We start from the raw sequence: 27,006 nt of genomic DNA, 5'->3' as shown, positions 1-27,006 counted from the left end.
TTCTTGTACCCCATACTATACTGTATGTATGTTGGGGTTCTTGGGTCCTCTAGTTGATTCCCACATTTTTTTTAAATCATGAAACCACTGAATGTGGGTTTGGGGGTGTCAGCTGAGGCATCAGCAAGATGTAGATGCTTACTCAATCCACTACTAGGGCAATCCTACCTGGACTGATACATCCTGTTGAACTAGATAGCACCACAAGTTGAAGTTCCAAGAAGCAAAAAAATTTAAGTTACTGAGGGAGCTAGGAAAATCTGCCTAGAAATAGTAAAAGAAAGCCTGCCAAAAGTTAAAGTGTGTGGTGATTTGAATTTAGGGAGTCCGTTTGCCTTCAGATGTTAGTCCCGGAGTATAAATTCTTTACCTCTGTACAGAAACAAAGTTTGTTAAATGTGCCCACCCACATATGTATGATGATTGGTTAATTTATACCAGCTTTGAACCACCCAGCTTTCGGCTGAGCCAACAATCTCCCATTGGGAATACTATGAGGGGGTTGCCTTTAAAACTAGGCCAGCTTTTTTCACAAAACAGCTGACTGATTTTGGTATGACAGTGCTTTATCATTTTACACTGCCTAGAGTCCATTTTGAAACCCGGTAATAACTTTTAAATTCCTAACAACTTTGACACCAAGTTATTTGCAGGAATGTTTCCTCCCAAATTTCGACAGTGGGAGAGGTCATTGTACCTCATTGGGCAGCTACTGCCCGCCTTAAGCTAGGCAGCCCCCAGCCAGTAAGGTGCTTCCCTGCCATGGTCTGCTAACCTCACACGGTGCGTGGGGTTTAGGGTCAAAGCTGACAAGCAGTTTGATAACTCTGCACCATGCAACAACCATAAGGAAATTTTAGCCCTAAAGTTGGGCATTTGGAATGTTTAGACAATGACCCCCGGCCTTTGACAATTTGCAAGAAATTGATGACGTCCGTAAGACAGCTGTCATCAACATGGAGTTGAGCAGACTGCAGATGGACATTGTTGCCTTTCAAGAGACAAGGCTGTCAGACTCGGGATCTGTTAAGGAGAGAAACTTCTCGTTCTTTTGGCAGGGAAAACCATCGAATGAGACTAGGGAATATGGGGTTGGATTTGCGGTCAGAAACACCCTACTGGGATTCATTACCACACCTGCTGCAGGAAGTGAAAGAATTCTGTCCCTGCAGCTCCACTAATCAGCAGGGCTGGTTACTCTTATTAGTGCATATGCACCAACATTATCATCTTCAGTAGAATCCAAAGACAAATTCTACGATGATCTGGCTGCTACTATCAAGAAAATCACTGAGAAAGAACCACTGTTTATCCTTGGTGATTTTAATGCCAGAGTTGGAGCTGATTATGGTTCTTGGCCCACTTGTTTAGGTCAGTTCGGCTTCGTGAAGATGAATGGAAATGGCCAACGCCTGCTGTAGTTTTGCTGCTACTACGGTTTTTGTGTTAGTAATACATTCTTTAAAACAAAGCCTCAACATAGAGTCTCTTAGAGACATCCAAGATCGAAGCATTGGCACCAGCTAGACTTGATCCTTACCAGGCACTCCAACCTTCCCAGTATTACAATCACACGCAGCTACTAGGACACTGCGATACAGACCACTCCTTGGTGTGCAGCAAAATGAAACTGAAAACAAAGAGATTGCATCACTTGAAGAAGGAAGGAAGACCACGAATCGACATCAGCAAGACCCACAATCAGGCCAAAGTGGAGGAATTTGCACAAGCACTCAAGGAAACTCTCCCAGGCCCGGCTGAAGCAAACGCATCTGAACGATGGGAATATTTCAAGAATGCTGTTTATAACACCGCCTTGTCAGTATTTGGTAAAGAGATCAGAAAGACAGCAGATTGGTTTGAAGCCCATTCGGAGGAGCTGATGCCAGCCATTGAGGAAAAAAGGAGAGCTCTAATTGCATATAAAGCCTATTCCAGTGAGTGCAACCTACAGGTTCTGTGAGCTGCTCATAGCAAAGTCCAACAGATGTGCTAACGATTATTAGCTGCAGCTTTGCTCTCGGATCCAGATAGCAGCTGTCACAGGCAACATCAAGGGGATGTATGATGGCATCAAGCCTTAGGTCCAACACAGAAGAAATCTGCCCCTCTGAAGTCTGCTACAGGCGAGGTTATCCAGGACTGAGCACAGCAGATGGCACGCTGGGTGCAGCATTACTCTGAGTTATATTCCAGAGAAAATGGGGTAACTGAAGAAACATTAAATAATATTGAGTACCTGCCTGTCTTGGAGGAGCCTCTGGCAAGGCATCCAGGAAAGATAACATCCCTGCCGAAATTTTGAACTTCTGCAAAGAGAGCATCCCTACTGAACTGCATGAAATCATCTGCCTTTGTTGGAGGGAAGGTGGAGTACCACAGGACATGAAGGATGCAAATGTTGTCACACTGTATAAGAACAGAGGTGACAGGGGTGTCTGTAACAACTATCGTGGCATCTTTCTTCTCAGTGTTGTAGGGAAGCTGCTTGCCCGTGTCATACTGTAGAGGCTCCAGGTGCTTGCAGAGGGAGTCTATTCAGGATCACAGTGTGGATTCCGAGCCAACATGTCCACCACTGACATGATATTTTCCCTTAGACAGTTGCAGGAGAAAAGCAGGGAACAAAGACAGCCACCTTTCATAGCCTTTGTATATCTTACCAAGGCTTTTGACTTGGTTAGTAGGGACGGCCTATATAAAATTCTCCCCGAGATTGGATGTCCACCTCAGCTCCTCAACATCATCAGGTCCTTTCATGAGGAAATGAAGGGCACTGTTGTTTTTGATGGCTTAACATCAGATTCCTTTGACATTCGAAGTGGAGTGAAGCAGGGCTGTGTCCTCGCGCCAACTTTATTCAGGATCTTTTTTGATGTCATGCTTTTGGAACTGCAACAGAGGGTATCTAACTCCGGACCAGATCATCTCTCTAGACTGAGAGCAAAGTCTAAAGTCCAGCTGAAATGCCTACAGGAATTCCTCTTTGCTGACGATGCTGCCGTTACTGCTCACTCTGCCGAAGACCTTCAACAACTTATGGGCTGTTTTAGCAAGTCCTGCCAAGACTTTGGACTAACAGACTGAAAAAAAATATAAGTCATGGGTCAGGACGTGGATTCACCTCCCTGCATTACAATCTCTGCACAAGAACTGGAGGTCGTCCATGACTTTGTGTACCTCAGCTCAACTATCTCTGACTCTCTTTAGATACTGAGCTGAATAAATGTATTGGTAAAGCAGCCACCACATTTTCCAGACTTACAAAGAGAGTATGGCTTAATAAGAAGCTGTCAGAACATACAAAGATCCAGGTCTATAGAGCCTGAGTCTTGAGCACACTCTTGTACTGTAGTGAGTCTTGGCCCTTTACGCATGGCAGGAGAGAAAGCTGAACTTCTTCCTTATGCGCTGTCTATGACGTATTCTCGGCATCACCTAGCATGACAAAGTTCCAAATAGTGCAGTCCTGGAACGTGCTGGAATTTCTAGCATGTATACTCTATTGAAACAGCGACGTCTCCGCTGGCTTGGGCATGTCATGAGAATGGCTGATAGTCAGATTCCAAAAGATTTCCTGTATGGAGAATTAGTGCAGGGAAAGTGCCCCAGAGGGAGACCAGAGCTGAGATATAAGGATATCTGCAAGAGGGACCTAAAGGCCTTGGGAATGGACATTAACAGCTGGGAAACCTTGACCTCTGATCGTTCAGCCTGGAGGCTAAAGATGCAGCATGACCTTCTCCAATTCGAAGAGACACTTGTGCGGCAGGCTGAGGCAAAGAGGCAGTCCCGGAACCAGTGAAATCTGGGGGCTGGACAGAGGACAGATTGTACCTGCCCTTGGTGTGGAAGGGACTGCCACTCTCAAATTGGCCTTTTCAGCCACACCAGACGCTGCTTTAGGACCCCTTTCCAGAGCACGATACCATAGTCTCTCGAGACTGAAGGATGCCAATGATGAATGGTTAATTTATACTAGCTTTGAACCACCCAACTTTCAGCTGAGCCAACAATCTCCCATTGGGATTACTATGAGGGGTTGCCTTTAAAACTAGGCCAGTTTCTTTCACAAAACAGCTAGATTATTTATTGTAGCTGACTGATTTTATCTTGGTATGACAGTGCTTTATCATTTTACACTGCCTAGAGTCCATTTTGAAACCCAGTAATAACTTTTAAATTCCTAAGCAATTTTGACACCAAGTTATTTGCAGGAATGTTTCCTCCCGTATTTACTTACTAGTGCCATAAGGTCTTCAATTGAGACTTTTCACAAGATCCCCTGCCCATTGATAGATGCTGACTGAAGAAAGAACCTTATGGGTCCAAATCATCTATGGAGCCATCTCACATAGGATACTTAAATTATGTTACATGCCATGAAAGATCTATTTGCTTTTTTCCATGCAGCTTAAAAAACATTGTAGAGATGTGTACGGAATGTATTGTTACACAGAATGCTAGGATGTTCTCATTTTGGACCATGGCAATGCAGCTGTGCCAGGGATGGGGGCTAATTTTGAAAGAAAAGAAAATCTGGAAATTAGAACAAAAAAATTGTTCCAAAAAAGTTGGAACAGAAAACAGTCTGTTTATGAGATGGCCTCAGATTGGCCTAGTTTAGAAAAATACATATTATTCCAATGTCCCCTAGGATCTCCTTCCTAAGAAGACTAAATTTTACACATTATTAGTGTTTTGGCATTTTAAGGATTATTGCTATTATGATTTTATGTTATATCTGTTTATCTGCTGTCTAGATGGGTTTTAGTGTTTTATATTGTTTATAGATTTTTGACTGTGCATTGTCTGATGAATCCTCTTAATTTGCTGGTGCAAAATAATAATAATAATAATAATAATAATAATAATAATAATAATAATAATAATAATAATAATAATAATAATAATAATAATCCCCAATTTTGATTACAGAATGCACAGAACAGTCACTCCCAAATGAATTAATTGAAGGATTGAAATTAGAAAAAGTTTTAGATCTGAGACGACAGGAAGTATTGCATGTCAAGAAAGAGCAAAAATACTTGGGAGACCTTTTGGATATGTTGAGGAAGGTCCAGCGCTATTTAAAAGGTATATTTTTAAAATGACGGATCATTTTAAAATCAGTGTTTATAGTTTCTTCTGCAAATTGTTATCTGATACTTCTTTGCAGTTATTGTTAATATCCTAAAAAAGAGCTTGAATATATGGAAGGATGAATGGGAAAGCAACTGAAAATTCTAACACGAGAGAAATGGCATAATACAGATATGAAAACACAAGCTCTTTAGATTGGTGCTCTAAAATGAATCTTTGGGCAGGTTATATCGAATGCTTAAATGAACTGAAAATTATTATTGTATTTTCTCCCCTTTTTAAAGTTGATTTAACTGAACTGGAACAAAAGCACAGCGGAAATCTGTCACTGAAAACTTTGGATGCTGTTGTGAAAGTGAGGAAACCCACTTCATGCAGTGATGATGAAATAGAGACCTATCTCCATTTGAGTGAAGAGCTAAAAGTTGTATCTGAACGTGTGTATCATTATAAAGATAACCACATTTTCCTGCATTGCTGGGAGCAGGCAGCCAAGAGGCTGAAGAACAACATGGAGGATTCAGACACTGAACAAACTCTAGATATGGAGGAAGTGTATTATTTCTTATTTAATCCTTGTTACAAGGAGTTCCAAAGGATTTATGACAGCTTGAAATTGGGAGACCTCACATTTGCTGAAGTGAATGCTCTCTTCAAAGATTTTAATAATCATTATGAAGAACTCAGACGTGATTTCCAAAGTATGTGCCAACTGCAGTATCAAGATAGTGGAGAATGGATAAATGAACGGATCCAGCAGATCCAACAGTATCACGAATTGGGTTTGGCATTGGATTCTGCTAAAGTTATCGCCAAAGTCAAGGAAGTTTTGAAACTTACTGGTAATTTCGGTGTCCTGCAACAATTGCTGAACTTAGTAAGTACATCTCTTTAACTTGCCATTCAAAAGACAGTCCCGTAACCAAAGAGATTTTGTATAGTTTCAGTTTCATAAAATTATAAAAGTGTGATATAAGTAGTGGCTACACGCTCTACTGATATGGCTGTCCCTTGAGCTGTTGGAAATTACAAACCTCTGCTGTATTCCTACATTTCCTAAAAGGAATGATTTTCAGGGGGAAAAAGTCACTTCTATGAATCTCTAAGACCAAAGGGATAAAAAAAAAATAAGTCTGGAACAAAGGTGGGAGGGAATTTGTGTGTTCTTAAGATGCTGTATTCTTAATATATGTAATTTATTCTTCAGACAAGTGATTTCCAGTCCTTTCAAGAAGAAAAGCTTTCTTCTATGAGCTCTTCATTGATGCGTGCTAAGAAACTGCTGCAAGATATTACTGAAAAACGTCGCCTGTGCCTTGAAGAGCTGGCGCTTAGGAAGGAGTTTGTTAACTGGGTCAAAGAGGCATTGGAAGGTAGAACTGATGTATCTCTGTTGTTTCCCCAAGGAAAGTTTTTTTTTATTGAAAAGTTTTATCATACATTTTATCTTTAACAGTCCCCCCTACCCCTCCCCTATCCCTCCCTCCCTACCCCTCCCCCCCTCCCCTCCCCCCCCCGACTTCCCAGAGCTAAGTACAAGGTATAAAAAACAAAAAAAACAATCATAAACATCCATATGCTAACAACCATAACCTCTAAAATCTATCACTCTCTAGCTCATATAGGATAACTACAAACACTATTAATATAAAATATATAAAAAAAGAGAAAAAAAAGAAAAAAGAGAGGAAGACTTATTCAAATGCTACATGAAACTTTTTAGTCCCATATTTGTTCTGGATATACTCAATCCATTTTCTCCACTCCATAATATAGCGTTCTTGCGAGTGATCTTTCAAATAAGCCGATATCTTTGCCATCTCTGCCAGGTCAGAAACCTTTAAAGTCCATTCTTCTATAGTCGGCAGTTCCTCCTTCTTCCAATACTGACCTATTAAGAGTCTTGCTGCCGTAATTAAATTCAGCGTCAACTTAGTGTCCACAACTGTAGCATCTGTACTTTCCCCAAGGAAAGTTTTAACTGTATGTTGGGTTGAGCTGTTGTATTCTCCACTCTGTTTATCAGGAAGACACCTGGTCAGAGAAAACATAAGTTTAATGGAAGTTTTATTTATCTTTTTTGAATATTCTCTTTCCCTTTTCTCAGTCTGACAGTTTGGTACTTCTACACTTTCTCTCTTTTGGATTTTTCATTTGCATGTACTGTGAGGAACATATACTTGAATGTGTATTTCCTTTTTCTACTGTTACCCATCCAGAGATAAAGCATGAATTAATAAACCTTGACAAATAGAACATCTAGATCAGACTTCCCCAAACTTTGGGCCCCGGGGGCCGATTCTGTGGAGAGAGATTTTTCCGCAGACTAGAGGAAGCGTGGTTTTGTGTGCTGCCTGTAGCCTATGGATGAGGCTTTGCTTGTTTGTGTGCACCAGTTGCTGGCATGTCGCGGCCCAGTACTGGTCCACAGACTGGGGGATGGGGACCCCTGATTTAGATGCACAATCATGTGTAATCAAACAAAGTCACACATATGCTATTGTGAATAAATGCCGTAAGAAAAGGTAAATGTTAAAGGAGATCAGGTATGAGGCGATGACACCTATACCTGAGGTCTCCTTGCCCTGCCAGATGAAGAACTGGCCTTTTGAGAAGAAGCTAGGCTATCTTAGTATCATTGAGGACTCAAATGCAGAGGTTTTATATCCCAAGGCTGAAAGAATGGAATGAGAAGGAGAAAGCGAGCAGAGCGAAACCCAGTGGTACAGTGGAGAACAAGAGGCCATCGGTGATAGCAGCAGCAGCAGCAGCAACAACAACAACAGAAAGATCAATGCTGGGTGTGGAGCAGAGGGATATTAAATGGTGTGGTGATGACAGGATCGCTACAGGAGCCAGCAGCAGATTAATATTGGGTGGTAGCTACTAGACATGGGGAGTGTGGATGTAGGCAGCTGAGGAAGCTGAAAAGATGCCAACGTGAGCCCAGGATATTGGCATCCTAAAGCACCAGCCATTGGAGCCTGAGATGTTGTGAGATACCCCAGAGAATCCCAGGGTGCTGGTAACAACCAGACAGAGGCCAGTAGGTATGATGTAGCAGCCTAGGAAAAAAGTCTGCTCACATTTCAAAACTTCTATGAAGCCACAAAGCCAAGAACCTGTTCCCAACCCAAAGTCTAAGTGCAGCAATATAACACTAACTGGGCAGGCAGAGAATTGTGCTGTGATTTGGCCGATCTGAATAAAGATAATGGAAGAATCATGAGTAAGATATTGTAAGAAAGATGGAACTAAGACATAGGATAAAGTAAGATAAGCATTAGATGAATGCTGGAAAAGAGTAATTCTGAATCAAAGTGAAGGTTATAGCTATAGCTTGTCTGTAAAGTGATAATTATAAAAATACCCTATTCTTGGGAATCCATATTGCTTTATCCCCAAGTGCCCATAGCCCTAGGTTTAATCTACAATACATAGGAAAGTGGCTCATGAATATTTGGAGGGTGGAGGAAAGCTAGAAAAATAAGTAGTAATAGCAGCAGTAATTAATGTGGTTGGCACCATTGAGATTGAGAAACAACAATATCTTTCTTTGTACTAGTCCTCTACAGAGCACTCTAAGGATCTTTTGGTAATAGAAAGAGTTTGGGTGCAAGTGGAGAACCTGCTACTACTTCTGAACATTGACAAAGACTTTGAGGACTGTTTTGTTTTCTACTTTTGGATTTTAGCCATAGCTGCAAGTGCTATTTTGTGGGATCAGCAGGCAAATGCTTCCAGGGATTACTACCCATGGTGGTTTTGTTTTGGAAGTGTGTTATGAAGAGTCTGAATTTTTTAAGGCTGGAAGAAAGGAACGATAGGAATAGGCTACCCCTGGTCAGTCCAGTAATAGCAATAGCACTTAGACTTATATACTGCTTCATAGTGCTTTACAGCCCACTCTGAGCGGTTTACAGAGTCAGCATATTGCTCCCAATATGAGTTCAGTCTGGATCCTCATTCTACTGAAGTTGGAAAGATGGAAGGCTGAGTCAACCTTGAGCTGGTCAGGATCTAATTCCGGGAGTGAGCAGTGAGTTAGCTTGCAATACGGCATTCTAAGCACAGTCTAATACACTGCATCCTGACCCTCCTTTCAGCTGTTAGCAGTGGCACTCTAGCTTTAGGCCAACTCAACACTGATCTGTGTTAGAAAGTGGTAAAATACTTCTGATCTGTATGACTTCTCTGCATTTGAAAATTATTTCTCAATTAAGCAGCAAAATGTTCATACGGTGTATTTCACATAGCTTGTTAGTATTGAGAGGCCTATTTCAGTAGCTGATCTTGTGACTTTTTTCATGTTTGTAAAGGATTAAGGAAGATGACCTGGGATGAGCTTGTTCTCTGCCATGGTGATCTTCACATATCCTCATATTCATGCAGACATGAAACAAAATAGTTTGTGCTTTGCCTTAAAAATAAGGAGAAAGGAACAAGGGTCAGTTTGATTCCCTTAGGAAAACTTCCAAAGGAGAAGGAAAAGGCTGCAGATGGGCTAGTATCAATATCAGACCACTCTCCTGTAACGGTGAGTTAAAGCACCATCAGAGAGGATTCTGGGGGAAAAGAATTTGAATAATGGAGGAGGTGGCTGTCAGGTAAAAGATGTGATGATGACTAAAATGGTTGTTGAACCTGGACTGTGATTTATTGGCTTCAGGTTGGTTAATAAACCTGAAATGGACTGAAAGCTTTCCCCTAATTTGGATTTATGGTTGCTGAGAAAGATTGGGACAAGACTTGCCAAAGTTTTGAGAGGAGAGGACTGGGGAAAAGAGAGATGAAGGGGAACAGAATGATGGGGGACATAGCTAGATGACCCTGGGCTGCACCTGAGAATGAAGATAAATGAAACAAAATCATGCGTGCTAGAGAATAACCAGCCAGTCATCTGCCATTTCATCAACCTGAAAGTGAAAGGGACCTAGTAATCTCTGGGAGCTTCTGCCTGCTAATCAATTTAGGAAGCAGTTTTCTTGAACCTAAAAGAATAGAACTAGTAATCATAAGCTGAGTGAGGTGGGTTTTCATCAACTTAAAGCTTCCTGTGAAAGTGAGGAGCAGCTATCTACGTAAGTGTATTGCTGCCTTTTAATTTTTTTTTAAATATAGTAGTTATTTTCTGCTCCAATTGAAATTTACTACATGTTCTTACATACTTTATTTACACAAATCAAGCTAAAGTGTAAATTTAAGGTATAAATAATGATGCAAAATACAAACAGGGAAAAAACACCCTACATCACAGGTGTCAAACTCGATCGCGTATCGTGATGTATCATGACTTTTTTTGCCTTTGCAGAGCCGGGATGGGCGTGACCTGCACATAATGCATCTGGCCTGTGGGATGCCAGTTTGACAAGCTTGTCCTACATTAATTAAATTCCAAATTACAATTACACTTGTTTTCCATTGCTTTCTTATTTAAATCCAAAACTTAACTACGTTATCTAGTTTAATCATAATAATTAAACTTCAGGATCATTTGTCTTGCTTTATCTGGGGAAAAAACTAATGTTTAAGGGAACTTTGGAATGTTCTATTTCTCCTCTATAATGTCCCAACAATTTTATATTAGTTAATTCTCTATTTAGAAGCAAAACCATTTAAAGTTCAGAGGACTAATTTCTAAAAATTGTTGCATCACACCTGGAACAAAATAGCCAGTGTGGAATGGAACATTTCCAATGTTCTTCAGAATGTGGGTTTTCATATCTCTATTTACCATTATTGCATTATTATCATTATTATTTATTTTTGTATAAAAAAATAAAAAAGCAGTTATAATTATAATTATAAGCCATCCTAGAAAGCACTTCAATACATCCAGGGAAGCCATTCATAGAATATAAATTTCCTTTTTACCTCATGAAGCACTTTCTTCCTTTCCATTAGACAAAAATGAGCTGAAAGTGTTTGTGGAGCTGGCTTCAATATCTGCAGGAGAGAATGACATGGATGTGGATCGTGTGGCTTGTTTCCATGATGCTGTGTTTGGCTACTCCTCCATGCTGTATGATTTAAAGCAAGAGGCAGGATTTGAGGAATTCATGAAGTGTTTGGAGATTATATGGAAAGCTCTGGAAAGTGATCACAACCTCCCCGAGAAGCTGGTAATTATTGTAGCAGCCTTGTATCTTTCCGTTACTCCCTGTGCATTTGATAAAGATGCTTTATGCTTATAGCATATTCATTAGTAAAAATATTCTTTGAACCTGAACTCTACAAGCCACTTAGGTGCTCTGCATTCAAAGAGAAGCATGGAGTTATGTTTTTCCACATGAAGTCCAGTTTGCATATTATGTCAATTGGTGATTTTAGTGAAATTAAACTAAGGTAAAATATGCTTGAAAGCCCAGAAAACAGTGGGGTAGAAATTTTAGAAGGTCTGCTTAAATTCTGTCTATTTTACCTGACTTAGGAAAGATACAAGCTAATGGGAATTATCCTTATCATAACTTCTCCCTATAGTGTGATTCTGCAAGATACTTGGATTGGTTAAAAACTATCAAAGAGAGTCATGGCTCTGTGGAGTTGTCTTCTATATCCCTGGCAACCAGAATCAATGAGAAAGGAATCTACAGAATTAAGGCCCCAGTAGAGGGACAGAAGGTGAGACATTGCTTAAAAATGATTCCCAAACAGGTCTCTTTTTTCTTATTTTCTGCTAATTTCCACAAAACTATTTTTAAATGTTCTTTTGTGCATTTAATTTGTTTGCCTCTACTGCTGAACCAGCTCTATCTAGGTGGTGTAAAATAAAATAAGGATTAAAGAATGAAATATAGTAATATATGAAAAGGATATTATTGCATTAAATAGCCTGCTTGTAATGAAAAGGAGTTAGCAAAAAAAAGGTATTCATGCAATTTTTACCCCCATTAACATTTTAAATTGCAGCTCAACTATATTACAATCACGTTTAAGCATATTTGCTAATAAATTGCTTTCTTTATGAGTGTCTAATGTTTACTGAATTAATACATTTTAAAAATGGGCAGTCTTCATTATGTCCTTGTATATATTATGTTTTGTTGTAAGGTTTGCCTGGACACTATTCTGGACCTGACTATCCAAGAAAGTCATGGGGACCAAGAGAATCGGACGTATTCTCTGGAAGAGCTTCAAGAACTGATGAACAAGCTGATGTTGATGTCTGGAAAAGAAGAACAAAGTGCACAAGTGGAGAAATTTTCTGAAGTAAGCTTCCTGAAGTAGCCTGATGCTAATTAACAAGAACTGATGATTTTATATACCCAAAGTATTTAAAATAGATATATTTTGTATATAAAGATTATTGCTTATTGCTCAATTGTAATAGCTATTACAATAGCTGTAATTGTAATGGTCAGGATTTTTCTTTGGGGAAAATGGGATTGTTTCATCTCTTTGTGATATTATATATGTCTCATATCGGACCTTTGGATGGTAAAGCACATAGACACAGAATCTAATCATTTCTAGTAATAGTAAAATTGTTTCAATGCTACTACAGTGATTCAATATTGTAATAGCACAATGATCCCACTCTCATAGTCAGACATGGGCCTATGTCTTATTTTTTTGGCCCTTTCCTTGGTTGTTTAATAATGATTTGGATTCAATCTACTGTTGTGTTTTTGTTTGTATTCTTCTCTCAGGTATTTTCTAACATTCAGAGATTTGCATTGTCCTTCATGAACCTTTATTCTGCTGGAAACATGCTTTTCCGAAACTGGATTGCTAACATATATTGCTCACCTGAGAGTCTGTTTTCCATTAATATGAACTTTAATTTAAATTCCATCTGTGGCCTTTGTGGAAGTGGAGATGTGGCAAAGGTTCTGCCAGCCATCTCCAGGAAGATGGAGAGTTTTCTGGAGAGGTGGAATCAGTTCATGTCTGAGAAGCGATCCCAGTATTTTTATCTGAATTATTACATGGCTGAACAGCTTGTATATTTATGCAAGGAGCTTGGTTCGGGGAAACCCAATGAATCTGCCTTAATGATGCTGTCTTTCATAAAACACAACTGCAGTAGACAAGATATTAAAGAAGTCTCCAAACTAGTGGTATCTGAAATACCAATGAGTTTAGATGTAACCTATGGACACCAGGCAAGTAGAAGAGAGGTGACTGAACACCTGGAGGAAATCTGGAGGTCCTACATGGAGAACATGGGTTTATTTTTCCCCCACTGCTTTGATTTTGAAACTCTTGGCAGATTCCTATCTACTTTGGCAGATTTAGAGAGAAGGAATGTTGAGCGAATGTTACCACAAGGTCTTCATTCTAGGCAGCCCAACCTCATTCTTTGCCATCGCTCTGAAATTTTGGTTTCTACAATTTCCATCTACATGAACAATCCAGAAGAGATGCTACCCTCTTATGATGAAGTCTTATTGTGTACACCACAAACCAGCTACGAGCAAGTGGAATTGTTTATGAGGCGATGCCTTACTCCAAACAAGAAAGAAAAGAAGATTTATACCTTACTCTTTGCAGATGAGTTGAGTTATGATGTTGGCTATAAGTTAGAGGAACTATACCAAAACCTACGTTTAAAACATACCAATGACTATCAATTAGTGATATTCTGCAATTGTGAGAGAGAAGACAACTATATCCCTTCTGTTTTTAGTAATTCCATCATTCACATGACCCCTCTTCGGTCCCTAAAAGACATCCAAAGTTATCTTGGGAAGCATTACAAAGCCACTGAGCTTGGAAATCCATCAACGTCTGTATTCAAGAATAGTATGTGTGTTGGGATTGTATCTTCTGAAAGAGCTGGAATGGGTGAGAAAACCAAGTTCAAATAACCTCCAATCTTGGATATATAATCATAATTTAGCAAGAAAATGATCTATATTAGCGTAGTAGTTAATAATATTATTAATCGGGCTTGTTTATAAGAATTCTGTTTCAAACCATGTACTATTATGTTAATAATAGTAGCAATTTATGGTTAAGTAGTGCTATAGTTAATTGGAATTGTCATTTTAATTAACATGTAATGTGAATAGTTCTAAACTTCTTGCCCACTACACTGGAGAACTAGATTAAAAAAGGAATACATAAAAGCGACTCAGCTTAGAACTTATTTATATTATTTCTTTATTTATCTGAATTTATTATAACTGCCTAAATCCAAAGGACTGAGCAGTAGAAGCTGAGGAAGTAAATGTTTGTGGGCTTCAAATTTTGGCCTATTGAGAAAGCACTTTCTTTTTAAATGTATGTTTTAAAGCCTTTGCACTTTTATGCACAATAAGGAAACAAACCAACAACAACAAAAAAGAAACATCTTCCTCCTGTTAAAAAAGAAGTAAAAAATCTCCAGGTTCAACTGCCCTTATTGTTCTGCCCACCACAATCTTTACAACTCTATGATGTGTGGTCCTCAGTCACTGTATTTAGTTTCTTCAGTTAGAGAAATAGTGTATTGTATTTTGTTATATGTATGAAAAATACAGATTCATAAGTCCTGCCTGTCCATACCTTCATTATAAATAAGAATCTTATCTAACAGGAGCCATTCTTGTGAGATAGAAATACATGTGTTTGATGGTTTGATATTTCAGCAAACCTGTATGCATCATAGAAACACAATATATTTTTATGGGGCCACAATGATAGATTCAGTATTTCAGCAGTATACTGCTAGATTCAGCAGAAAACCCTAGGTTACTTTTTGAAAAGTTACTTTTGAAAAGAACCAAAGGGGATTTTAAAAAGATTTAATTTATTCTGATCTTTATTTTTAACTGGATTGGTTTTCTTTGATGTTCCTTATATTCTCTATATTAGTTGCTAGGCATTTGTATAGACTACAGTATGTGAATTCTCAGTCTCAAATGAATTAGTTATTTTATTTTTATTTTTCCTGTCAATATCTTAAATGCTTTTTTTGTTAAAAACGATAGGAAAATCTCTCTATATAAAGAGGCTGCATCAAAAAATGAAAGTGCAACTGCAAGGACACAGAGTTCCTTTAAGAACTATTCGGCTGATTGATCCTCATGTAAATGAAAGAAAAATCCTGAATTCTCTGTTTCTACTCCTGGACCAAAAGTCCCAGAAACGGCCTATGATTCTGCATTTTGATATTACTTCTTCTGTGAGTATGTCACAGTTTTGATTGATGAGATTTCCCTTTTCATCCAATACATCCTTTTGTGAGAAGATACTCTTATATCTAGAGGAGGAACATCCCTGTTTATTTGTATGGTCCTTATGTTTCTGTATTCTTCCAGGTTCAGACTGGCATTTCAGAATTTTTGTTCAAGCTCTTCATCTTACGGTATCTGGAAGATACAGATGGGAAAATTTGGCTCCGGAAACAGTGCCACCTCTATGTTGCAGAAATTCTGCAACCGTCCCCCTCACCAAAAAAACAAAGAGGATCTGTAAGTACATCCAGAGGCATAGAATATATATTTGCTGTGTTTTTAGTATTTTGGAGCAGAATTTTAAACTGGTTTCTGTAAGACAATGGAGAAAATAGGGATTTCCCCTTAGTTGTATCTACGGAATGTCTTAAGGAAAAAAAAAACTACAAGGGACAGAGGGAAAAACATCTCCCTACATGGGATTAAAGTGAAACTGTCTGCAAGGGACTGAACATTTTTTTCTTCCATGGACTCTTAAAGAGATTTTTCCATAATCTCTTGTAGCAAAGAAATAATTCTGTTCGTAGTAATTACAATTCTGCAGTATTGACAAACCACTTCCATAGTACAAAATTAAAATACAGCTTGTGAAATAGGAGAATAAATTCAAAACCTTTTGATTGTATTATAACTCCTTCCTTTTCTCCCTCTGGTCTTTTTTCAGAAATCTCCAGGGTTGAACTATAGTTTCCTTGATGTATTACCCCAAGTAACTTGCAGATCTCCTAAAGAAGTACTGGACAAGGGTATTCAGAATTTATTTCATGACAGCAGTGATCCTGGAGTAGATCAAGCAATGTTCTTTAGTGAAGCTTTTCAGAGACCATTCCAGTATTTGATAAGAGAAAACAGAGGTGAAAATCTTGATGTGTTCCAATATAGAAAAGGCTCAGTGGAAGGGACTCCAGGAGAATGCCTACAGCTGTTCTTGATCTACTGTGGAGTGATAGATCCTTCTTGGTCAGAACTTAGAAACTTTGCTTGGTTTCTTAATCTTCAACTGAGAAATTGTGAAACCTCTCTTTTCTGTAATGCTGAATTTGTCCAGGAGACTTTGCAGGGCTTTAAAAATTTTGTGGTCAAATTCATGATTTTAATGGCAAAAGATTTTGCAACTCCTTCACTTAACATTTCTGATGAAAGCCCTGGAATGCAAGATTTTGGAGAGGTTACTGAGGAAGCTCTTGCTCCATTTTTGCTTCGGAAAAAGTGGGAATCTGAACCCCATCCATACATATTCTTCAATGAGGACCGTGTATCTATGACTTTCATTGGCTTCCATCTCCAGCACAATATCAATGGCAGGATTGATGCCATCAATCCTTTGAATGGCAATATTATCAAGAGAAATGTCATGACCCCTCAGCTGTACATGGGATTAGTTCGTCAAAAAGTTCCATTCAATATTAATTTTGATGCATTGACCAGAGATCAGAAAATTGAGAAACTTTGCATGGTCTTGGGGATTGAGGGGCCAACTGATCCTGATGAAACTTATGAACTTACAACAGACAATATACTAAAAATGCTTGCCATTGAAATGAGATTTAGGTGTGGAATTCCTGTTGTCCTGATGGGAGAAACTGGCTGTGGAAAAACCAGGCTTATAAAATACCTGTGTGAACTGCGTAAGATTGGTGTAGATGCTGATAATATGAAGCTTGTCAAAGTTCATGGAGGTACCACAGCAGATGCGATCTATGCTAAAGTGAGGGAAGCTGAAGATATGGCAAAAGACAATAAGTTGAATTATCAGTTTGACACAGTTTTATTTTTTGATGAAGCCAACACCACAGAAGCTGTCAGCTGCATCAAGGAAGTGTTATGTGACCACACAATAGAAGGACAGCCTTTACTGCCCGGCTCAGGTTTACAGATCATAGCTGCATGCAATCCTTATCGCAAACACACACCAAAAATGATCCAACGCTTGGAGTCAGCTGGACTGGGTTATCGTGTCAAGGCAGAGGACACCAGTGAAAAGCTTGGCTCCATTCCCCTTAGGCAGCTTGTTTACCATGTCCATGCACTCCCACCAAGCATGATACCTCTGGTGTGGGATTTTGGGCAATTGAACAATATCACTGAAAAACTATGCATCGAACAGATTGTGCAAAAGCTTGCCAAGTCGATCAAAATGTCCGCTAATGAGATCCAAATGATTATTGAGGTGCTTTTTGAGTCACAGACCTACATGAGAAAGCAGAAAGACGAATGCAGCTTTATCAGCCTCAGAGATGTCGAACGCTGTGTGGAAGTCTTCAAATGGTTTCACGGCCACAGTGAACATCTTATTGAACATCTGGAGAAGTATCTGGAAAGTAATCCCCCTAAAAGTGTAATTCAGAGAGACAGAATAATTTGGTCTTTGATTCTTTCAGTTGCTGTTTGCTACCATGCTTCCCTGGAACAGAAAGAGGCATACTGGAGAGTAATCTGCGAAATATTTCCAGAACCATATGATAATGAAAAAGTAGTTCTTGAAGAAATTAGCTTAGTTCAGGATCTTTTTTTGAGTGGTGTGCCTGTGAGGGAAAGAATAGCAAAAAACCTAGCTTTGAAGGAAAATGTGTTCATGATGGTAATCTGCATTGAACTTAAAATCCCTTTGTTTCTTATTGGGAAGCCGGGCAGCTCAAAATCTCTTGCCAAGACCATCGTGGCTGATGCCATGCAGGGTCAAGCAGCATATTCTGACCTTTATAAGGAACTTAAGCAGATCCATTTGGTGTCTTTTCAGTGCAGCCCCCATTCAACCCCTGAGGGGATCATAAATACTTTCAAACACTGTGCTCGTTTCCAGGAAAAAAAAAACCTTAGTGAATATGTTTCGGTGGTTGTATTAGATGAAATTGGATTGGCAGAAGACTCTCCCAAAATGCCTCTGAAGACCCTTCACCCTCTCTTAGAAGATGGTTGCATTGATGATGATCCACTTCCTCACAAAAAAGTTGGCTTCGTTGGGATATCTAACTGGGCCCTAGATCCAGCTAAGATGAATCGAGGCATCTTTGTATCTCGTGGAGACCTGAATAAAAATGAACTCATAGAAAGCGCAAAAGGTATTTGCTCTTCAGAACCTTTTGTGCTACAAAGAGTTGAGCGTTTCTTTCCTATCTTTGCAAACGCATATGAAGACATTTGTAAGAAACAAAATAAGGCATTTTTTGGATTGCGTGACTATTACAGTCTTGTAAAAATGTTTTTTGCTTTGACAAATAATTCTAATAGCATTCCAGGTCCCAGTAAAATAGCAGAGGTAGTTCTCCGAAATTTCAGTGGCAAAGAAGGTGCTGAAGTCTTGGATACTTTTATGTCTAAGATTCCAGAAGGAGGAGATGAAAATTATAATGATATCAGTACGATCGATTTAGTTGAGCAGAACATTTATAGCGATTACCAGGATGGTGAATGCCGATATCTGCTAGTATTAACAGAAAATTATGCAGCGCTTCAGATTCTCCAACAGCGTTTCTTCAGAGATGCTCAACCAGAAATTATTTTTGGTTCCAGCTTTCCCAAAGATCAAGAATACACTCAGATTTGCAGGAACATAAACCGAGTAAAAATTTGCATGGAGACTGGGAAGATGGTTGTTCTTCTCAACCTACAAAACCTTTATGAGAGCCTCTACGATGCCCTCAATCAGTATTACGTCCAACTTGCTGGTCAAAAATATGTTGACTTAGGTTTGGGGACCCATCGAGTGAAATGCAGAGTGCATCCCAAGTTTCGACTGATTGTCATCGAGGAGAAAGAGGTGGTGTACAAGCAGTTTCCCATCCCACTGATTAACCGGCTTGAAAAGCACTATCTGGATATTAATACCGTAATGAACAAGTGGCAAATGAACATTGTGGAAGACCTAAAGAAATGGGTGGATGACTTTGTAGCAGTTAAAACTGAGAAATATCTTATGGGTCAACAAACATACACGCCTTCTGATGTTTTCATTGGCTACCATTCAGACTCTTGCGCTTCGGTTGTCCTACAGGTGACCGAAAACCTGAAAGGGTCTCTTCTACCTCAACAGCTAAGGGAGAAAGTGCAAGAGCAGGCCCAGCTGGTCCTCTTGAACTGTGCCACCCCAGACTCTGTAGTCCGTCTCGGTGACTCTAAACTGGACTTTTTAAGAGAAAACTTGGCTGAGATATACTTTCAGCAACAGCAACACACTTCCTTTGCCGAATTTTTGCATGGATGCCTTCGGTCAGACTCTGGAGGACATAAGGTGTTTGTTGAGGTAAACTGCAATTAAACTGTTTCTTCCTGTCCCCCCCACTGTACCCTCTTTTCTCATATTCATAAATATGATGAATTCTTAAAACTGGCATGATATACGACAAGAGTTGTTTAAAGACAATTTTAAAATGCTCTAAATTAGAATGGATTTCTATTATCCTTAGGAGTTAGGGCTAGTAACTTTATATTTTGTTTTGGAGATTATAGATGCAAACAGTTTTCAAGATTTTGGTCTATCTCGATAAAAATAACAGCATGGGGAAAAGTAATACTTTTTACTAAGTCTAGGCTATTGAGATGATGATTAATACTATCATCTGTACTCACAGGGCAATCTTTGTTGTTTAATAGGTTGTAGAAAATGGCTTCTTCTGATGTAATCATAGAACTACTCCAATAATATTAATATAGAAAGCTTCAAGCTTGTGTGTTTAGCTGAGGGAAGGATACCTTGGGGCTACTTGTGACTGGATTTGAACGTCCAATGGTCGTTTCCCCCTCCCCCCCAATACATGCCAGAACTTCATGTATTTATCAACACAGCAGCATTTACGGCTAGTTGCAGCATTCCATATCATGTGGCCACATTTTATGATGGATTTACCAAAATCTGACACTTTTCACAAAAAATGTGCCCCTAGCAAACGATTGGTTTGCTTAATGACCATGGCATTCACTTAACCATGGATTCACTTAAAGACTGCCTCAAAAAGCATTGTACAATTTGTTAACAATCGTCATGACTTATGATCATGATGGGCAGGCTCCATTACAGCTGTAATTTTAGGACTACGTGTACCCAAAGCTTGCTATGGTTTCTTTATATTAGTGAATTGTTATTTTCCACAAATTTGGATGGCTGCTGTGTTATTGTATAGTTTGGATATACCCTGAATACTGTTAGATACAAAAATAGTCACAAATTGAAATCTACTCTGTTTGAGTTGCAAATAGAAAAGAAGGTTATTAGACTTCACAACAAAGTCTAAAAAGTAACTGTTTCGAAAGTGTGGTGGATTAAGGAAGGCAAACAATGCAATGTAGCCAAGCACTGAACCACACCCCAAATTCCAAAATCACATATTATTATACATCCTATCGTGATGCCCCATTCCCTCCCCCATGGCCCCATTGGCTTAGGCTTTGGAGGTTACAATCTATCAGAAGCGCCTAAACAGAATACATTATCCCTGCCCCTGTTTGCTTACATTATACTAATAAGATCCCTCCCCTACTATCAATTCAAGAGGAGAGATGTCTCCCATTTTCTACACCTGCCAGGGGTACCAGGCACCAGAAGGTACTTAAAAACAATTCCTAGATGGTGACTCACACTGGGCCCCATGGTAACTCCTGTTCTCCCCCTCCTCCACTTGAGGCTTGTATTTTTCCCCATATACTCAAAGCATCTACTCAGGCAATTGATTATAAAATGATTATTATAAAATATAAAATATGATTACATGATAATACTAAAAGCATATATATATTTATTTTTAAATTTCTTCACTACTTCCAGTTATTTTCCACAGTACTAAATGTTTTGAAATGAAAAATACATGCAGGAAATATTTAGGATTTTAGAAATGCACTTTCTGGTCAGAATCCCAAGATTCAAGAAGACTCTAGCTGAGCAAATTGAAATAAGATTTTGTCTTCAGAATGTTTTCCTAGCATGTCCATATGTAGCAGAAATGCTGAGAAACCAGTGTTTTTCTTTCAATGTAAGAGTCTGGAATGTTTGAAGTAGAGCATAGCTTTCCTTGGAACAAACGAAGGACTAGTTCAGGATTATTTCTGAGTAATAGAACAAAGGAATTTGCTATACAAATTTAGATAATAAATAAATAAAATGTTAATAAATAAAATTTCTAAACTAAAATGATTAGAAGTTACCTGATCTTTTTGTAACCAGCTAATTGATAGTGTCACTCAGATCCTTTCCGATTTTATGCCAAGTCCCAAAGCCTATACTGGTAGCCATTGTTAAATGACTGCCTCATTTAATTATGATGGTGATGAAGAATATTCACATTTATGATTTTCATAGGTGTGTAAAGCCAATGAAAGCTGAAATAAGCTCATAAGCAAAGTCAAGATTTCACTTAGCAATTGCTTCACTTAACAACCAAGTTGCTGTTCCCAATTGTGGTCTCTAAACGAGAGTCACCTGTATGCGTAGGAGAAAGGAAGGGAAGAAAATATTTCTACTTGGATAATAAAAAAACAAGAGACTGCATGACCATCCTGTGAAAACTTTGTTCATATTTGACAGAAAAACCTGCTGTCTTACCTGTTACAGATCACGACCTTCTCCAGGCTCCTGACTGCAGCAGACACAGAGATTTTGAAGTCAAAATTGCAGCGTGATTCAGACAGCTTGAAAGTTTTGTTCTTGCAACAATTTGACACGGAGTACTCGTTTTTAAAGGATATTCGGTGAGTTTTCATCATCCACAATGGTTGCAGAATAACACAGATTTGTATGTTTCTTTATATCTCTTTTTTTGAAGTGACATAAAAGTGCTTGTCATAAAATAAATGATTAATAGAATAAATTTCATATGATAAGAGGAGTTTTATAATTGAATTGTAAAATGTAAATTGGAGGATTGCAATGAAGTTATGTTCCTGTTCAAACTGCTGGAGTGTTTGGTGAGGTGACCTTGTTTTAAATAAATCAAGGTCTGGATGCGAGTGATCCGTTCTTTCTGCAACAAAGTGAAGCTCATTTCTGTATTTTCTCAGGAATTTTTTTGCTGTGAGGGCAGATGGGAGTAAAATCCTTATTATTCAGACTGACTTTGAAAATGGATCGCTCAGTGCCCAGCTCATTGCCTCAGCCAGGTAAGTTACCTGTTAGGCAAGACTATTAGATAAGCAACACTGAGCATATAATCAATTAATAGTTGCTGTGATATGTTTATTTAACCGTAATTATAAGCCAGCCAAGTTCATAGATTTTTACATAGTCCAATAAATACTCCAGGCCAATATTCTAATTTCATGGAGAACTATCTCCACCTATTTATCATACATCAGAATGAGGTGGGGAAATAAACTTGATCTCTCTTGAAATAATAGGAGCTGTCGGGCAGGTGAATATAAAGACTTTACTTTAACTTCACAAAAGAATGATGCCTATTTCTCTTTCCTTGCAGGTATTCAACTGTTAATGAAGTCAACAAAATACAGAAGAATCAAGCCAGGGTGTTTGTAATTGTCATCACTAAGCTGTCACGAATTGAAGGAGGAAGTTCCTATATAGGATTTCACGGAGGTAGGTTGGCTTAAAGAACAAGGAGGCTGGAGGTTTATTCAAGGGGATGCTATGGCATCAGGGTTGCTTCCTGCTTCCTCTCACAAATGGTCCCAGCAATGTGATTTACGAATTACTGCAGTATAGAAAGAGATGTGCTTCTAATCTAGGGCTACAAATAAGATGAAAATGTTATGTCATTTCTGTGCAAGAAAATTTTCTTGTGTATCATTCATAAATACAGCTGTTTTTTTCCACATTGTTAGAAAAATATTTTGAGCAGCTCTGTAAGTGCATCAAGGTATGAAGCTCGTTTCATTTCTATATGTTATTTATTACATAGAGATTCCTTTTATTACTTACGCTGAGCTTGTCGATCAGAAGGTCGGCAGTTTGGCGGGTCGAATCCCGAGTGTCGTGTAACAGAGTGAGCGCCTGTTACTCATCCCAGCTTCTGCCAACCTAGCAGTTCGAAAGCATGTAAAAATGCAAGTAGAAAAATAGGGACCACTGTGGTGGGAAGGTAGCAGCGTTCCGTGCGCCTTTGGCGTCTAGTCATGCCAGCCACATGACCACGGAGACGTCCTTGGACAAGCGCTGGCTCTTCGGCTTTGAAACGGAGATGAGCACCGGCCCCTAGAGTTGGAAACGACTAGCACGCATGTGCGGAGGAACCTTTACCTTTACCTTTTTTACAGTACTGATTGTGTTCATTGTCAAGATAGCTCTGAAATAAATCAGGATGGGACCCTCAGCCTATAGGTTGCCAAACCCCTTTTTGGTTGTCCACAATGCACCGTCAGAAAAGATCACAAAACCTTGGTGACAAAAATTGCTGAAAACTGATTTGGTTTCTTGCTATATGTAATTGGGAAACATGAAAACTATATGCTATTAAATAAGTTTAATGCAGTTAACTTTACTCCTCCAATTCCGAGTTTCCTGAATTACAAAAGAAAAAGTAAATCCCTACTGTCATTATTGGATCTCAGTCCACTAAAAAAAACAACATAAATGTATGGAGTTCAGGCGGTATAGGGAAACATTCTTGCTTAAATTTAGTCATATTTCTGTTCAGGATATATACTGTTAGTGCATATTCCTCAAGTTTGTTCAGCCATAAATATTTACATATCCATTATGCTATTCCCTTTTGGGATAAATGAAGTTATGCAGTATGTACGAAACGAATAAAAGAAGGCTTAAAGCAGACATGTCAAACACAAGGCCCGGGGGCCAGATGTGTCCTGCAAAGTGGTTTCATGTGGCCCCCGAAGCCATCCTGGAAACAGTGAGGGAACGGCCCTTGCTGCCTTGGCCCTGGCCCAGAGACTCTCCTTCTGCCAGAGTCCCCCAGATCTGTCCCACTCCTGCCCAAGCCCCCATAGGCACCCTTGATGCCAATGATGTAGAGCTGGCGATGCCCACCCAGTAGGCCATATGCACTCCAGCCACGCCCACCCAGTAGGCCACACCCACCCTGGCCACACCCACCCCCACCCCCCGAGGGCAACCACAATGCTGATGTGGCCCTCAATGAAACTGAGTTTGACACCCTTGGCTTGAAGGAAAGCCAACTCAAATCAATTTTTTATGGCCAAAGGACCATCAAAAAAGTCAAAGAAAACAACACAGAAAAAATAAGGAAGTGTAAGTCCATCACATCCTTATGTCCATTGCCTTTTGTTCTTCGGCTTGTATTTTAAGACAAAAATCATACATGTGGTTTAAGAAATATCAGGATTTTGTTGAAGTTAAATACTTTGACATGGGAAAATATTATTTGAATATTTTTATTTATTTATATCTCCCCTTTATTATTTTTACAAATAACTCAAGGCAGTGAGCATACCCCAAACACCCTTTTCCTCCTATTTTTCCCCACAACAATAACCCTGAGGTGAGTCGGGCTGAGAGAGAGAGTGACTGGCCCAAAGTCACCCAGCTGACTTTCAAGCCTAAAGGCGGCATTAGAATTCATGGTTTCCTGTTTTCTAACCTGGTATCTTAATCACTGGACCAAACTGGCTCTCTATATAAAACATCTCTTAATTTTGGAGAGGTCTTCTACTTTGTGTTGCTATAAATGCAAAATCTATTTTTCCATCTTTTTTTCTTAATAGAAATATAAAGCTATACAAGTAGTCCTCAACTTATGACCACAATTGTCGCTCAGTGAGAAATGTGTTAAGTGAGTTGTCCCCACTTTATGACTTTTCTTACCACATCTGTTAAGTGAATAACTGCAGCTGTTAAATTAATAACAGGGTTATTAAGTGAATGTGGTATCCCCATTGACTTCGCTTGTCAAAACGTCGGAAAATATGATCACATGACCCTGGGACACTGCAACTGTCATAAATACATGCCAGTTGCCAAGCATCTGAATATAAATCACATGACCATGGGGATGCTGCAACGGTCATAGCTGTGAAAAATGGTCATGTTATTTTTTTTCAGTGCCATTGTAACTTTGAATGGTCACTAAATGAACTGTTGTAAATCAAGGATTACCTGTAATAAAAATAGTATACTCCTTCAGACTTTTGTAATATTTTTCCCCCTGACTTCTCCATGATTTCTTTGGAAGCTAACTTATTTGTTGGTTTCCCAAAATCCTGTCATTTTCCCTGAGACATATGATTGGCCAAAATGAAAGGACGTATTTAACTTAAATTTTATACACAATATCCACACGTTAATTGAATGAAGGCCCTTGCTGTTATGTGGTAAGAGATACATTATTGTATTATCCTGCCCTTCCCTGCGTTAAGGTTAAGTGGTTTTCCTCAGAAACGAATATTATGGAATACAGGTAATAGCTGTGACATCTCATCTGTTGTTTTCAGGGCTGTGGCAGTCTGTGCATATTGATGATCTAAGAACCTCCAAGGACATGGTCTTGAATATAACATCCCTCCGAAGCATCACCGTCAGCCAGCTGTTTTCTGAAAATATGGGAGAGTCTGCAGAGAATCCTGAAAGTAAGTTCCAACTACATGCTTATGTAGTGCTTAATTCCAACAGTTTGTAGTAATTCCCATCATCGTTTTTACAGTCAGGTAGCATTCCTGTACGAGACTTACTTTATCTTTGTAGCTGCAGGGACAGAGGAAGAAGAAGAAATAGAGGAAATGGAAGTGGGGGCATCACCAATATCCAAACCAGAAATACTTGTAAGTCTTAATATGCCTCACTCATTCAATTTGATCTCAGGGCCAATGATGTTCTTCTTTGTAACAACTTGCTTTTTTTTGTTCAGTGAAATTGATTATAGAAATAACATAACACATGTTTTTCACATATTTGTATCTAGATACTTATGATTAGCTATCTGTTCTAGTCTTGGGATGATTCACACATTGCCCTATTTGAGTAACATGCATAAAGATCGGATATAATTCTTAATTTGTGATCACTCCATAGGGATCACTATTTGTGATCTTTATGATAGCTCTGTTAGCTACTGTTTCAGAAGATTATATAGATGGGCAATAACGTATGCCCTTTCAGTTATGCAAAGGTGTTCTTTTGTATCTGTTTTCTCTAGAAATTGAACTTTCTATACCTGGCTGCCTACCTCCCTAGTTCCTAGTGCTGCATTGTTTTTATTTTACTAAGGTGTTTATCCAGGCAAGATCTTTTTCTTTTTCGATACCTGGGTGATTGTTTCTCCTTTGTGCTCCCAGGCATTTGGGTGAATCCAGAAGTGGGCATCTTAGAGCACCAGAGCCTTATCTGGCCCTCAAACTCTGGTTTTTTGTTTTTTTGTGAAAAAGTTGATGAAAAAAAGGCTGATGTAATTTCCTCCTCTTGTATAGTGGAAAAGTAAAAGTAGTGCTATGTAAAACAATTGAAACGATTGTTCTGATCCCAGTGGTTGTGATAAAATGTTGGTCTGACCATAAGAGAAATGTCCTGGACACCAAACGGCCCTGTTTCAAGCTTGGAATACCCTTTTTCAACTTGAAAAGGCTCTTTTGCACTTAGAACTTTTCTGCTGATAAAAAGCACTGTTTCCCACTGTTAGTTGGGGGAAAAACTTGACATGTAAGTCCTAGTAAAATACAGCATAGTGAAAACAATAAACCAAATACCAAAGAAAATTTCTAGGAATCCTCCCGCAGGGAAGGGAAACATAATGGTCCTGCTGGACACTTGAATTATTATCTCATACTTTTCAAATGTGACGCTCAATTCAACTATCAAAAGGCTGTCCAGCTCAGTTTAATCAGATGCTCA

The 27,006-nt window shown here is 38.9% G+C and overlaps 1 protein-coding gene across 1 annotated transcript in view; it reads left to right on the top strand.

Moving 5' to 3' along the window:
* The window catches only part of LOC308662850 (E3 ubiquitin-protein ligase RNF213-like), a gene marked incomplete at its 5' end in the record, with an annotated part of 161,088 nt that overhangs the window by 78,066 nt on the left and 56,016 nt on the right, over positions 1–27,006 (top strand). Inside the window, 15 exon segments of the mRNA XM_081318994.1 lie at positions 4,939–5,097; positions 5,388–5,980; positions 6,311–6,476; positions 11,008–11,225; positions 11,584–11,724; positions 12,154–12,312; positions 12,753–13,890; positions 15,018–15,211; positions 15,348–15,500; positions 15,928–19,506; positions 21,808–21,944; positions 22,254–22,352; positions 22,667–22,785; positions 25,614–25,748; positions 25,864–25,940. Of these exon segments, the coding sequence (XP_081175120.1) occupies positions 4,939–5,097; positions 5,388–5,980; positions 6,311–6,476; positions 11,008–11,225; positions 11,584–11,724; positions 12,154–12,312; positions 12,753–13,890; positions 15,018–15,211; positions 15,348–15,500; positions 15,928–19,506; positions 21,808–21,944; positions 22,254–22,352; positions 22,667–22,785; positions 25,614–25,748; positions 25,864–25,940 (7,067 nt within the window).

This window comes from Vipera berus (assembly GCF_964194415.1).
Source record: "Vipera berus genome assembly, chromosome: 2".
Taxonomy (NCBI): Eukaryota; Metazoa; Chordata; class Lepidosauria; order Squamata; family Viperidae; genus Vipera; species Vipera berus.
The sequence above is the reverse complement of the archived record's forward strand: the minus strand, read 5'-3'. Positions and strand labels throughout refer to the sequence as shown.